We start from the raw sequence: 15,081 nt of genomic DNA, 5'->3' as shown, positions 1-15,081 counted from the left end.
GCCAGGACCAGTTCTACCCCCTCCTTTGCTCTGAGTCAGATGAGAAGAGCAAACAAAACAAAGCAAAAACAAACAAACAAACAAAACGCATTTAGGGACTATTAATCCCCCCAAGCAATTATACTTCTAACCCCGATCATGCATTCCATGAGCCAGAGGAAGGCTGGCCCTCTCTGCTCAGTGCAGGGTAAGCCTGTCAGCAGCAACTCTCAGTGGTGGCAGTCCTCGCTCATCATCCACACCTCACTGGCAGCTTCTGCAGAGTACCCTGCTTCCCTGTCACTCCATTCTCCCACCCAGGGTGGAGCTGATCTCTCTAGAGGAGTGTGGGTGTCTCTGAGACTCCCAGATGCATCCCAGAGGCCTCCATTCCTGAGTTCCTCTTCTGGAACTGAAGTAACGGAACCATGTGGTAGGCATTGTTCCAACTGTGTGAGAGTTTCTAACTTGTTAAACAGACCACCCTGTATGATATGAAGGAAGAAACCAAGCCAAGAGTGGTTAAATAACTTGCCCAAGGTCACACAGCTAGAAACACATCTAGCTGAGATTCCAGTGGGGGTAGGGTGGTCCCGAGTTCACACGCTCAACTGCCACACCTGGCATTCCATGTGGGAAGCCGGCCTTTCTTTCCCTCTGTGCTCACTGAAGCACTGCTTAAGACCTAGCTTAGCCCTTCCTCCCACTGCCCCATTCCCTGGTGACCACTTCTGCCTTCTTTAACCTGGGTTTCTGTGGCCTGAAGCTACATCCTGGCAGGTGTGTCTATTACAGTGAATGTCTGTGTGGAGACTTGATTACACTTCATCATGCAGATGCCCACATCTTCCCAGTAGGGTGCCCTAAAATGGAACAAGAGGGTGAGGGTAATAGGGGACTCCATGATGAGTGGCTGGGAGGTGCCATGGCAGTGCCGGGGGACCAGGAAGTGGAAATCTATCTTTCCCCACAGTAACTTTCCATTCACCCACCCCACCCCCACTCCTCCTTTCTTGCCTTCTTTCTAATCTGATCTCTGCATTCATGGAGACACTAAACAGATCACACCCTGTGAACATGGGGGACCCCACGGATGGGCCCACTGATCTCATTACTCTGTGTCTTCTCAGCAGATCTGCCGCCCTGCTGCTCATTCAGGATTGGGCCTAATCACATTAATTGAAATATTAAACATCCACAAAAACGAATTTCAATGAACCCCTCTCCCTCCTCCTCCCAGGCAGTAACCAGGAGGTAGCTGCAGACAGTGAAGGTTCTGGATCCTGAGCTCAGTTTCCAGTCCTGATTGGTCCTGCCAGTCTGGGAGAGAAGGTGCTAGGGAGACTCCCCAAGCTGAGTGAGTGGCTGTGGGCACATCTCTGAAGTCCTTTCAGTCTGAAGGGAGGAAAGCTCTGTGAGGTAAAGACTAAGGGGGGAGCCCCATGACTCAGGAGAAATGAGGCTTCAGGCCTTAATTCCCCCACAAGATTTTCTCTGCCCACCATCCACAAGCTTGCTCTTTCCTAGTCCTTTTCTGCCAAAGCTAAGCTGCCATGTATTGAGAGGTTACTGACCTTAAGGTACTGGAGAGGTGGCTCAGCAGTTAAGACCACTGGCTGCTCTTTCAGAGGACCCAGGTTCAATTCCCAGCACCTGTATCATGACTAACCATCATCTGTGATCCAGTTCCAGGCCATCTGATGCCCTCCTCTGGCCATTGCAGCAATACATGAACATATATCGTATCCAAACATACATGCAGGTAAAACACCTGTGTACATAAAAAATTTTTTAAATATATATTTTAAAATGGGGATAAAAGTGGTTTGGCATGCCTATAATCCCAGCACAGGGAGACAGGCAGGCAGATCTCTGTGTGTTCCAGGACAGTCTGTTCTACATATAGCAAGCTCCATGACAGCCAGCGTTACATGGAGAGGTCCTGTCTCAATTTCCAAGAAAGTTGCTGATTTTTAATTTTTATGTTTTATTTATTATTATTATCTTATTGGGGGGTGAGTGTGCCATGGCTTGCATGTAGAAGTCAGAAGACAACTTTGTGGAGTCATTTTCCTCCTTTAAACATTTTAAAATTACATTTATTGATTTATGTGTGTCCTACATGCATGTGTGTGTGTGCGCACACACATACACACAAACACATACCACAGTGCATGTGTGAAGGTCAAAGAACAGCTTTTTAAGAGTGGATCCTCTATTCCCTTTGACCTTTATGTGGTTTCTGGGGAAGCGAATGTAGGTCTTTAGGTTTATGTGACAAGTGTTTTACCCACTGATCATCTTGCTGTCTTGTTTGTCTATTACTTATTTATTTGAGACAGGTTTTCATTGTGTAGCCCTGGCTGTCCTGTGACTCTACACAGACCAGTTGGCCTCAAACTCACAGAGATGCTCTTGCCTCCGCCTCTGGAGTGCTGAAATTAAAGGCGTGCACCACCATGTCTGCCTTATTTCCTGACTTTTTAATGATTATCTATCTATCTGAGACAGGCTGGCCTGACCTCACTGTGTAGCCAAGGATGAACCTCTGATCTTCCAGCCTCTACTTCCCAAGAACTTGAGATTACAGGTATGAGCCATTGTGTCCAGCTTGTGAAATTACTTTTAAAAATAATTTTATGAGCCGGGTGTTAGTGGTGCATGTCTTTAATCCTAGCACTTGGGAGGCAGAGGCAGGCAGGTCTCTGAGTTCGAGGCCAGCCTGATCTACAGAGTGAGTTCCAGGACAGGCTCCAAAGCAATACAGAGAAGCCCCATCTCTAAAAACCAAAATAATAAAATAATAATTTTATGAGTCGGGCAGCGGTGGCTCATACCTTTAATGCCATCATTTGGGAGGCAGAGGCAGACAGATCTCTGAGTTTAAGGCCAGCCTGGTCTTCGGAATGAGTTCCAGGACAGCTGAGAAACTTGCTTGAGAAACCCTGTCTTGAAAGCTAAAACCAAAATAAACAAATAAATAAATCATGGAGCTGGGAGTGATGATTTATGCCTTTAATCCCAGGACTTGGGAAGCAGACTTTGGCAAATCTCTGAGTTTATGACTAGCCTGATCTACATAGTGATCTCCAAGCCAGTCAGGGCTACAGTGAGACCTGTGTTGTTTTTAAATCATTTTATGGAGCTGGGGAGATGGCTCAGAGGTAGAGTGCATGCATGAGGACCAGAGTCCAAATCCTCAGCACCCACAGAAAGTGTGGGTGCAGTGTTGAGTCTGCAGTTTCCCCACTAAGCAGCCAGAGAATGTGGACGTCTGCATTTCTGGGCCTTCCTAGTTGGTCTGGCCAGTCAGTGAGCTCTAAGTTCACTGAAAGAAATATGGTGAATGACTAACAATGGACAATGACCTCTTGTTTCCACACACATGGTCCACTTTATTCAAAATACTAATTCAGCATGCAGTGCACATAAAATTGTTGAGTCTTCAAGATCCAGAGTGTATTTTAAATTTCTGGCATATCTAACACAGCCACCTCTCAGACATTCAAGAATTGAGAGACTGTGGTAGCCACACTACCTACAAGTCTGTGGATTTCATTGTAGCCTCTTCCTGTTCAGGTAGGAGGAAGTCTGCCTTAGCTGATAGAAACTATCACCTGAGGGTAACCCTCTGCTCTGTCTGGGAAAACATTACTTCTTCCTGTTCAGGGTAGGAGGAAGCCTTAGCTCATAGAAACTATCACCTGAGGGTAACCCTCTGCTCTGTCTGGGAAAACATTACTTCTAACAGATGGTCGCTTATCTCCCTCTCATCATTAACTCTCTCTCCTAAAAAAAAAAAACAGATGAACAGCCCAAATGATTGCTAACCCAGATGGGTTCCTGGGAAGAGGTTTGTAGCCACTAACTGACTCACCTGCACTGTTCTATCTGGAAATGTGGAAAGCTGAAGATCACAGACAGATCCCTCCGTGGCTTGACATTTATCTTGTTTCTCACACTATGTCTTTGCTCTGAGGGGCAGTTGTTCACAAGTCCCTAACTCTTTTGGGCTTCTGTCTCCTCTGTCTCAGAAGGTCTCTTGCTGGGCACCATCTCTGAGAGCAGGAAAAGCTGCTGTGCACTGTGGGCTTGTGTGTGTGTGTGTGTGTGTGTGTGTGTGTGTGTGTGTCTGTTGACACAGGCTCTTGCCCTTTCCAGGAAGCTATTTTGAGAACCATGGGTTTATGTTTCACTTACCCTTCTTAATTAGATACTAGAAGAACAAATCTTGCAGTCAGTTCATTCCCTTTCTCTTTCTGTATTCAGTCAAGAGTGAAAGAAATAATTTACAATTTATGAGGAAACTAGGGTAAGGAGAAAATTGATCAACCTGAGGAAGTCATTCCAAAAAAGGAAATTCTGCCAGAGGGCTGGCCAGGTCCAGCATTCTGAGTTTGAGAATGTTCTTATCTTTGCAGAGATTGGCTCCCACCATGCTTTGGGGGTGCTTTCATATTTTAGGAACCCAGGCCTCCAGTATCTAGTGTCTGTCTACAGAACAGACGGAATGCTTGGCTTCTGGGCCAGTAGGAAGGGAAGAAGCCTGCATTTTTCTATGCAAGCACAGAATCTGCCCAAGCTGGAAGCTAGATTCAGAAAGACCCTGCATTAGCAACCTGTGATGTGGTTTGCTCTAGCTAAGTAAATGCACGATTCGAGGTCGAGTGGGGTCAAGAAAAAAGGTTCATTTCATATACAATTCAGCTCAGAAATCGGTCTTTAAGTGTGGGGAAATTGATCCCTTAGAGACCCCAAATCTAAGTTCATTCAGTTGAAGAGTGGCCTCCACCGCGCTTCAGTCTGTAGGATTTGCCTTCCCTGCCAGGAAAGGATTGGATTTGTAGAGGGGCGGGGCCAGGGGCGGGACGGACAGCGGGGCAGTGCTTCGTTTCTCCGCGGCCCGTCGCCTAGACAACCGACTACAGCGAGATGGAGCCGTTACCCGGAGGGATAGTGGGGCCGGATCCCGGAACTCTGAGCCCGGAGCAACTAGAGCAGTTGAGAGATTTCAAGGTGCGTGAGTTGGCATCTCCTAATACCGATCGAAGTGAAGCTCCTCAGGACAAAGGTCCAGGGAGGAGACCCCTGGAGAGGGGAGCAGGGAGGGGGGGCGAGGAGGGCTTGTTCCCCGAGATGAGTGCCGGAGGATGATGGGTGGAGCCCAACTCGCCAGGCATTTGAAAGTGCAAGACAGTCAAGTAGGAGTCTGGCCCGAGAAGTGGCCGGGGATGTAAGTCAGTTTTGCACTAACCACTGAGTTCCAGTCTTCTCTACCACCACCACCTCCTCCTCCTCCACCGCTTAAAGTAGCACGCCGAGGTAGAGGTAAGAGGATCAGGAGTTCGAGGCCAACTTCACCAAGCTCCAGAACAGCCCAGGCACTATGAATCTCTGCCTGAAGAGAAAAGAAATGGGGCTGCTTCAAAGAAAACTTTAAAGACTGTGCTTGGGCGCCCAGGAAAAGACCTGGCTTGTCCCCCACTTCACACCTCCTTCCCAGGTTGAACCCTGGATCTGTCTCCCCAGATCTTTGACTCTTGGTTGTTGCTCCTTAGATCCAGACTCGGATCGCAAATGAAAAGTACTTGAGGACACACAAAGAGGTGTCGCTGCTCATTAGCGGCTTCTTCAGGTAGGTGGATTGACAGGCTGGCCTTAGGTGGCTATTAAGAATAGATGAATGGGTAAATGTGTGTGCCTCTTTTTTCTCTAGACATTCTATTAGCCACAGGGAGAATCTTCAGTTTGAGGTCAGCCTGAGTTACACAGTGAGACTCGAACAAAAAGAATAGCAAAACTGTTCCCTCTTCCTTTGATTGTTTGCTTGCTTGCTTGTCTTTTCAAGACAGGGTTTTATATAGCCAAGGGTGACCTTGAACTCAAACTCATTATGTAGTATAGGCTAGCCTTGAACTTGTGATGGTCTCTTGCCTACATCCTCCCAGGTGTTGGAACTACACAAATGCATCAGCTCATCTTGGTTTGGACCTCATAAAAGTTAGGAAATTCCTTAATTCAATCTTTCATAACTCTACAGTTACCTCTATATTCTTTAAAATACTAATGTTCATTCAACTGTAAAAATAAACATTAATATTTAACTCATGACCCAGGAGAAGGAATGTGGCAGAGGAGGAGAGTGTCCCAACTGTGCAGACACTTGGGCCTTGCTTACGTGAGAACACTGTACAATAATAACAGGAAGCCGAGGCTTAGGGACTTTTGGGAGACTGAGGCAGGAGGATCATAAGTTCAAGACCAGTCTGGACTGCATTAGCGAGGCCCTATTTCTAAAAAGAAAGAAATAAATAAAAAAGAAAAAGATTGAGGTAGAAGAATACTGTTTTCCAAAATTTGGTGGTAATCTCATGGTCACACCATTTAGGAGGTGCAGGCAGGAGGATTTGTGAATTCAAGGCCAGTTAGATGACAGAGTGGAACCCTCAAAAGAGCAAAAATTAATAGAGAAACAAATCAAACTCCCATTTCCCGGTGTGTCTTAGGTGTGTTTCTTCAGTGCATCCCATTGGAATAGAAAAATCTCAGAACCCAGAATGGCCAAGGGGTGAAGACATTGGACTTAAGACTCTGGATGTGGCACACACCTTTAATCCCAGCACTCGGGAGGCAGAGTCTACATAGCGAGACCCTGCCTCAAAATAATCTCCTAATGGGGTAACAGGAAAAGAACCAAAGACAAGAATCATGGAGCAGCATGGATGGAAACAAGAGGGCTCGCTCAAGTTCTCTTTGGCTACAGCCAAGTCAGCACAGTTAAAATAACACTGGCATTCACTTGTAGATGCTGTTCCCTCCATCAGCAGTCAGCAAACTGTATTGTGATGGTGTTGTCAATCTTTGACTTATGTTGCTAGTCCAATGTTCCAAGCTAGCGGTACCATGTGTGTCTCCACAGAATCCATACTGTGATGGCATCTTGGTAACATTTCCATGATTCCCCACCCCCACCCCCACCAGTAACTCTATAAAAGATAGATGATGATTCTGAGACAGAAGTTCATTTTGTAGTCCTGGAACTCTCTCTGTAGACCAAGCTGGACTCAAACTCACAGAGATCTGCCTACCTGTACCTCCCAATTGTTGGGATGAAAGGTGTGCACCATCATGTCCAGCCCATTATTATTATTTTTGTTTTGTTTTGTTTTTTTGAGACAGGGCTTCTCTGTGGCTTTGGGGCCTGTAATGGAACTTACTCTGTAGATCAGACTGGCCTCTAACTCACAGAGATCCACTTGCCTCTGCCTCCCAAGTGCTGGGACTAAAGGTGAGCACCACCAATGTCTGGCCCAGCCCATTATTTTTAAAAGCTATCTAATGGGGGCTGGAGAGATGTCTCAGTTAAGTCCATTTGCTGCTCTTACAGAGGAACTGGGTTCAGGTCCCAGTACCCACTTAGTGGCTAGCAGCCTATAACTCCAGTTCTATGGAATCTGACAACTTCTGAACTCCACAGGCATCAGGCATGCAGGTAGTGCATCTACCTCCATGCAAAAAACCTATTAAAAAAAAAAAAAAAAAAGAAAGAAAGAAAGAAAAGAAAAGAAACCAAACCAAACCAAAACAAAACAATAAAAAAAAAAAAAACAAAATGAACCCCCACACACATACATATAAAATAAAAATGTATCTTAAAATGAAATAAAAGATAGTTTACATTATTGTTTCCATATTTGCAAACGAAACAAGTAAAGTTCAGGGATGGGAAGTACATTTCTCAAGCTGCTGACCAAAGAACCAAGTATTTTCCACCCTCTGGCTCTTTCCACCATATGGTGCTGTGTGCTTAGGTGCACCCGGAACCCCTGTGGCAAAGTGCTTGGTTACCATGTGTGAGGCCCTGGGTTCAAGCCCCAGTACCCAGGTTCTCCAAGCCCCTTTTACTTTTCCCTGGGTCTCACTAGTCTTCATATTTTGGCCATTTCTCCAAGGAGCTTCAGATTCAGATCCACACAGCAGGTAGGGGAGGAGTTAGTGAACCTTGAAACCTTGTCTTTGTGAAGGGCAGATTCATTATGGTTGGGGTAGATGATATTATGGGGCAAGCCCGTGTGCTGGGGCACACTTCTAATCCCAGCACTCAGAAGGCAGAAAAAGCAGATCTATGTGTACTCAAGGACCATTTGATCTACATTGTGAGTTCCAGACCAGCTGCCATGTCTATATACTTAGAATCTGTCTTTTAAAACACACACACACACACACACACACACACACACACACTGGAGTCCTCTGCCAGTGTCTGATGTGAGGGTCATGTTTGCATTTTTTTTATTCTAAAGGGAAATAAGGAATGACATGGCTCCAATTCTGGGAGCTTGCGGTCCAAGCTGGGAATGGTTCTGGCAGAGAAAGTGAAAACAGACATTGAGGACCTGCATTTTATCTACACTGGCATCCACAAACACAGGGTCACAACACTGGGTGGTGAGTGGGGGCGTGGAGTGCTGGCCGGCCCTGTGTCTCTGTCCAGGAAGTTTCCAGGAAGAGGCTGGGGTCTGGGCCCAGCTGCTGCAATACCCCTGCAGCTCTGAAAGCCATCATCTTCCCTTCTTCCCTCCTCCCAAGGCCAAGCAGCCCAGTCTGCAGCTCACCTGGGCAAACTCCTCCTGGCCCCTCTCAGGCTCCTCTCTGGGGTGGTGTTTGAAGTATGAGGCTAGTTTTTGTTTGCCTGTGCTTTCCTTGAGCCTTACCAGAGTGAGCCAGAATCAGCTCAACTTTGTTCTGGAAACTTTACCCAGTCCTATGTGAAGAGGAGGGAGGAGGATGGGCCAAAGGAAGGCAGCTAGCCTTTTCAGTTCTCCCCGCCCCCCCCCCGTGGGAAGTGGGGGGGGGCTGTGACAGAGCTCCTGTTGGGAAGGCTAGCTCTGCTTGGGCTTATGAATTCTGTAAGTTGTGGCCATACTGCCCCCGTGCCTCAGATACAGTGTGAAGAACTCTTAGTACCTTCAGTCTGGACCTCAGAAGTTAGAAAAGAGACTAAACTTACATTAAGTACCAGAAACCTCAGACTTAGGGCTGGGGATGCAATGTGCACATGTGTAGGGGAGTCTTCCCAAACTATAGCTCTGGTCTGTCAGTCCTTGTCTTCAGTGGCTCCCAACTTCAGCTCTTTTGTTTTAAACAACCTGTTGAAACATATGAACAAGCGACAAATCTTAAGTTGGATTAACTTTCCTGTACAAGTGACAGTCTGGATGGAGAAACTGAAATTTACCAGCAGCCCGAGTGATCCTGTTTGATGTGGGATAATGCTCATGTACACTGTAATGATGTGTCACCCTTATTTGGTTTAATAAAACACCATTTTTGTTTGTTTGTTTTGGTTTGGTTTTGGTTTGGTTTGGTTTGGTTTTTCGAGACAGGGTTTCTCTGTATGGCTTTGGAGCCTGTCCTGGAACTATCTCTGTAGACCAGGCTGGACTTGAACTCATAGAGATCCACCTGCCTCTGTCTCCTGAATGCTGGGATTAAAGGCATGTGCCACCAACACCTGGCTAATAAAATACCATTTGGCCAGTAGCCAGGCAGGGAATAAAGGCGAGGCTAGCAGAGTAGGAGAATTCTGGGAAGAGGAAGGAGGGAAAGAGTCATCAGCCAAAGACTCAGACAAAGCAAATGAGAATGCCTTACTGAGAAAAGGTACCAAGCCATGTGGCTAAGCATAGATAAGAATTATGGGTTAATTTAAGTTGTGAGAGCTTGTTAGTAATAAGCCTGAGCAATAAGCCAGTTTATAATTATTATAAGCCTCTGTGTGTTTATTTGGAACTAAAGCGCTTCCGGACTGTGTGAGACAGAAACTTTCATCTACATTATTACTGTGATTTCACACAAAGTCTCACAATACAGGCCATGCTGGCCTCAGTCTCTCAGGTGATGGTGTGAGCTATGTTGCTGGCTTCTAGCAGCACAAATCCATTACCCTTTTGTGTCTATGTACATGGCATTCTTGAATCCCTGCCGTCTGTATTTGCCTCCTTCTACTCAGTTATCTCCATTCTGTGACTGTGCAACTCCAGCACATATTGCCATTCCTATTCCCTTTTTCTGGTTCATGGTGCCAGGCCACCCAGTACCTTGTGCTAAGCACATACCCTACCAGCCCACCCACCACCTCCCATCATGAGTGATTCACTTGTCTTTCATGTCTATATGCTGACCAAACTAAGCTCTCTAGTTACTCCCCAAGCACTGTCCTGGACCCTGGGGATACAATAGTAGATACAGCCCAGCTGCTAACCTCAAGGCAGTCACACACAGGACACAGGACTATTTCCATCTCTGGGCCTTGGTTCTTGCCATTTCCCTGAACCTGGACTGTTCTTGTCTCTCATCCTTCATTCTTCCTAATTAGATCCCATTTGTACCACAAGGGTCCCTTCCAATCTAATTACTCTGTGAAGGGTTTTGGGGTCCCACTTTTAGAAACCATTTGTCTTAGGATTCCTATTACTATGAAGAGACACCATGGCCTTGGCAACTCTTATAAAGAAAAATATTTAACTGGGGCTGGCTTACGGTTTCAGAGGTTTAGTCCATTTTCACGGTGGGAAGAGCAGCGGCATGCAGCTGGACATGGTGTAGAAAAGGAACTGAAAGTTCTTCTGAATCCGAAAGCATCAGGAAGAGACACAAGGCCTGGCTTGAGCTTCTGAGACTCAGTGACACACTGCCTCCAACAAGGCCACACGTCCTATTAGTGCCACTCCTTATGGGACTACAGAAGCCACTTTTATTCAAACCAGCACACTATTCTTCTCTCCCAAAGCACTATTTAATTGTTTTCTTTTTTCGCAGTTACTTGAAGTTCCTTGGCCTTTTAGGAAACTTATCATTTCCTTTTGTCTGTAAGATCTTTGGAGTAGGGCTATAGTTTTCACTCACCAGCAAGCACACACATATACGTGCGTGTGAGTGTATGTGTGTGTGCGTGTGAGTGTGTGTGTGTGTATACACCCATATGCACGCTTGTGGAGGCTGGAAACCTCATTCACAGGGTCTCACTGAACCTGGAGCAGGGCTGGTGGCTGGCAAGTCCCAGAGATCACCCCGCTTCCAGTCCTCTCAATGTTGGCATTATAGGCACCGGGTCAGGGTCCAGCTTTTGAAATGGATGTTGGGGAATCTAGGTTCAGGTCCTCATGCTTGGGCAGCAAGTGTTCTTTGCTACAGAGTCATCTCCCTAGCCCCTATCATTGTTTTTTCTTATTTTAAAATCATTCTCCTGTATTGTAGTTACTTGTAATTCATACTCAATGTGTGTCAAATTGAATTGAAGGAGAAGGGAAACAAAATTATTGAAGCTTGGGCTTTCTCAGCAGGGGAGTCTTTGGCCAAGAGAGCACCTGGAAGTGGAGGTGGTTGGCAGGCCACCACAGCCGGAGGCCAGGCAAACACTGTAGGGAGCCCTGGCCTTGGGCACATAAGACCTGGGTCCCATCTCCTTTATTTATTATCTGTATGGACTTGGACAAATGATTAAATGATTAACTTTTTTGAGGCTTTTCTTTTTATAGATTTATTTATTTATTATGTATTATTATTTATTATGTTCTGCCTGCATGTATACCTGCAGGCCAGAAGAAGGTACCAGATCTCATTATAGATGGTTGTGAGACACTATGTGGTTGCTGGGAATTGAACTCAGAACCTGTGGAAGAGCAGCCAGTGCTCTTAACCTCGGAACCATCCCTCCAGCCCGAGGCTTTTTTTTTTTTTTTTAATGTAAAATGGCAATATATAATTTTCATTATATATTTCATTATAAATGAAATAGTATTAGTGAATATTTTATGAAGCCTAGAACTTTCTGGGCTGTCAGACATTTCTAGCATCCTGATGGCAAAATCTTCATTCATGTCTGTGTAGCAGAGCTAATAACCCATCTGAAGTCTTTAGCTTTGTTTATTGTCTCCCTGGCCTTGGGGAATCCATGGGTAAACTTCCTCAGACCATTCCAGGGTCGAATTTCTGTCCATTCAGCATGAGCCCCTTGGTGACCCGGATGATAGTCTTGCCATTGGCCATGCTTGGTCCAGGGTTTGTAAGAGCATCCTGTCTGCTCCACAGCCCAAGTGAAATGATTATGGCCTATGTTTATTGTTGCATTGGATGCTTGGTTTATGCTTTTTTGAGACAGGGTTCCTCTGTGTAGCCCTCACTGGCAGGGAACTCAATTATGTAGTCCAGGCTGGCCTGGAACTCACAGAGATGCCCCTGCCTGAATTTCCTGGGTGCCCAGATTAAAGGCGTGGTCACCACTCCCAGTCAGTCCATTGTTTCGTTCCTTACCTCAGACCCTGGGGTTTTCATCTAAGATCCCCTGATTTATTGATGACTTCTAGAATGGGAATGCCTGTCATTAATCTGCCTCCCAAAGAGCAAGATGGGGCAGCGGCCACAGCCTGCACAGCCCCCGTTTATCTCCTCCCTTATATCTTTCAATGTTTTCCAGAGAAATGTTTCTGAAAAGACCAGACAACATCCTCGAATTTGCTGCACGTGAGTACAGCGGCAGGCACCAGGGTATCTCACGTGCCTGTTCAGGAAGCAGAATGGTGGGGGGGGGGGGTTAGAGTTGGGCAAGCCCAGGACTTTGTGTGGGATCTGGGTCTTCCCTTGGTGTCTCCCACAGGAGCTGTTTTTTGAAGTCTTTTTCATTTCCCCGACTTTTCCTCAAAATGAGGCAAGACTTCTCTTGGTGAAGATTAGGAATTTGTGAGATTCCCAAAGGAGAGCGGGCCAGCCCTAGTCCATGGGGTTCTTAAAGTGGTGCCTGACCCAGGCTGCACATTAGAACCACCTGGGGAGCGTTTAAAAAATACTGAAGCTCAGTTTTATTTAATTAATCTGGGGCCGGGGGGGGGGGGCAGCAGCCAAGGTTTTGAAGGCTCCCTAGGTGGTTTTTAATGGACTCTGCTACCGAGATGGCTTAAGGGTCAAACAGTGTGAAGTGCGAAGCTGGGCGGTGTCTTGGGTGCGGTTAACCCTGGGAGCCCATAACGTTGTAAGCACGCCTTTGCTGCACTGCCACAGCAGATGCTGGCTGTGACTCACATTCTTCCTGGTGTAAAAACCCTCTTCTGTCGTCATGCTGTGAGCCTGGCTCTCCTGGGAGAGGGTGTTCTCAGAAAAGGGCTGCATTTCAGAGGCCAGAGTTGGCAAGTTGAGTGGAGACCCGAATAATATTTGGTGTTTATTTGGGTCCAAAAATGGACCTGGATCTGAGCACTTAACAATCCCTGAGCCCTTGGTAACTCCCTGAGCACCAGGAGGGCCAAGAGCCCAGAATGGGCAAACTGCTTAAGGCTTGCCTGGGATGGTTTCCTGGCATTCATGAGGCAGCTGCCAGGGACTCGCAGAGATGGTTTTGTAAAGTGGGGACCTCCAGTGAGTGCGGCTAGGACAAAGCACCAGACTCTTTAGTAGAGTAAGCTGTTGCCCAGGCTTTCCCCTTTAGTATAGATGATTTCGTTCTGATTTTCATCCCAGACTATTTCACGGATCCAAGACTTCCCAACAAGATTCACATGCAGCTAATTAAAGACAAGAAAGGGGCCTAATTAGCAAAGCCACAACACTCAGCTGCTGGGAGAAGCCAGAAGGAATCCAGCCTTGGGTGGGTGTTAGCCGCCACTCTTGTGAAAAGCAACACGGGTTTATGGGTCCAGGCTGTGAAAGAAAGCAAGCCTGGAGACGGGAAATGTACAAGTATGCCATTTTCCTGACAATGTAGGAGGCTTACTTAGAGTGTCTCTGTGTCAGTGACAGGTTCTAGTGAAAGAGAGAGAGGATGGGTAGGGGAGGTGTCCAGGGCGATGGGGGATGGAGAGTAGTCAGCACCCAGGTCCTCTCCTGAGCCTTAGGAGGTGAGGTGTGCTCGGGTGGGGTGCAGCTTCCCTCCTGCATCCCTTCTCCTTCTTTCCTCTTAGACATCATGATGTGCCCTGGAGGTCAGTGCTTGTTTTATCAATCCCCCCCACTCCCACCGGGCAGGGTGATTCCTGAAGCCATTTTGAGGGCTGGAGGGGGTTTTTTAGTAGTTTGTTTGCTTTTTCTTAATGTGAGGTGGGAGAGGCCACCCTCCTAATCTAGTGAAACCACTTCTGTTTTGCAGGGTCACCTGGAGGCCTGAGAGCCCAGTTGCCATCAGTCTGGGTTTCCAAGATGTATAGGCCTCTTCCTCTCACAGAGGCCTTCAGAGCCTCTCATTAAATCCAGGCCTGCCTGTTCTATCTCTTATTTTCATTTGGACCCAGGAAGGTGCTGTGCATGTGTGTGTGTTGGGGGTACCTACTGTGCCTGACTCCAACTGACCCTTTTCTCCTTGAGGTGGCCGGGGGTTTGGAGTGTCAGGGGCTGTTTCCACTCTAGCCACTCACCAAACGGTGAGCAGGGCTGGGGATCCTAAGAAAACCACAGTTGGTTGTGGCGGGATAAAAACAAGTGAGTCCATATTTCGACCTCCAGTGATCTTATGTGTAAGGTGGTGATTTATTTTGCTTTTCATAGTAGCAGTAGTGAGAGAAACTGGGCTGGGAGGACATCAAGAGAGGACAGGTAGTGAAAACCCAAGAGGGGCCACGGATATTGTGAAACACATACCTGACTGGTGGGCGGCTGGGGAGGTGGGCGGAGGGAGGACCTGGTTCTGGAGGCAAACTGCTCATCTACTTGATGTCTGGCTAAGACGCAGCAAGATGGTTCGGGTGGTGGCATGAAGCCCTTTGCACATTTAGGAGCCTCTGTGTGTGTGTGTGTGTGTGTGTGTGTGTGTGTGTGTGTCTGTGTATCTGTGTATATCTCTGTGTGTGTCCGTATGTGTGTCTCTGTGTGTGTCTGTGTGTATATCTGTGTGTGTGTCTGTGTGTGTGTCTGTGTGTATATCTGTGTATATCTCTGTGTGTGTCCGTATGTGTGTCTCTGTGTGTGTCTGTATGTGTGTGTTGCGCATCTTTCAGGTCTTTGGCCTCAGCCTTTGACCTCTGCAGTCCGCTGGCTCTGCCATATAAAGGAGCTCTAGTGTCAGCATCGCCATGGCAACAGAAACACAGGTTGGGTGTTATTTGTATTCCCTTG

General features: G+C 46.9%; 1 protein-coding gene across 2 annotated transcripts; it reads left to right on the top strand.

Annotated features, from left to right (window-relative positions):
- Window positions 1-4,835: 4,835 nt before the first annotated feature.
- On the top strand, window positions 4,836-14,235 carry Riiad1 (regulatory subunit of type II PKA R-subunit domain containing 1). Of its 2 annotated transcripts, XR_007835422.1 has the most exons (5): window positions 4,836-4,995; window positions 5,538-5,614; window positions 12,458-12,504; window positions 13,495-13,621; window positions 14,120-14,235. XR_007835422.1 is itself a non-coding variant. In XM_051198894.1 (4 exons), the coding sequence occupies exons 1-4, from the start codon at window positions 4,912-4,914 to the stop codon at window positions 13,563-13,565; spliced, it is 279 nt and encodes a 92-aa protein (XP_051054851.1). In that variant the 5' UTR covers window positions 4,836-4,911; the 3' UTR covers window positions 13,566-13,626. The 2 variants fall into 2 exon arrangements, 1 of the variants encoding a protein (XP_051054851.1); XM_051198894.1 differs by lacking the exon at window positions 14,120-14,235 and having other exon boundaries at window positions 13,495-13,626.
- The last annotated feature ends 846 nt before the right edge of the window (window positions 14,236-15,081 follow it).

The sequence above is a fragment of the Phodopus roborovskii genome, unplaced genomic scaffold (assembly GCF_943737965.1).
Source record: "Phodopus roborovskii unplaced genomic scaffold, PHOROB, whole genome shotgun sequence".
NCBI lineage: Eukaryota > Metazoa > Chordata > Mammalia > Rodentia > Cricetidae > Phodopus > Phodopus roborovskii.
The sequence above is the reverse complement of the archived record's forward strand: the minus strand, read 5'-3'. Positions and strand labels throughout refer to the sequence as shown.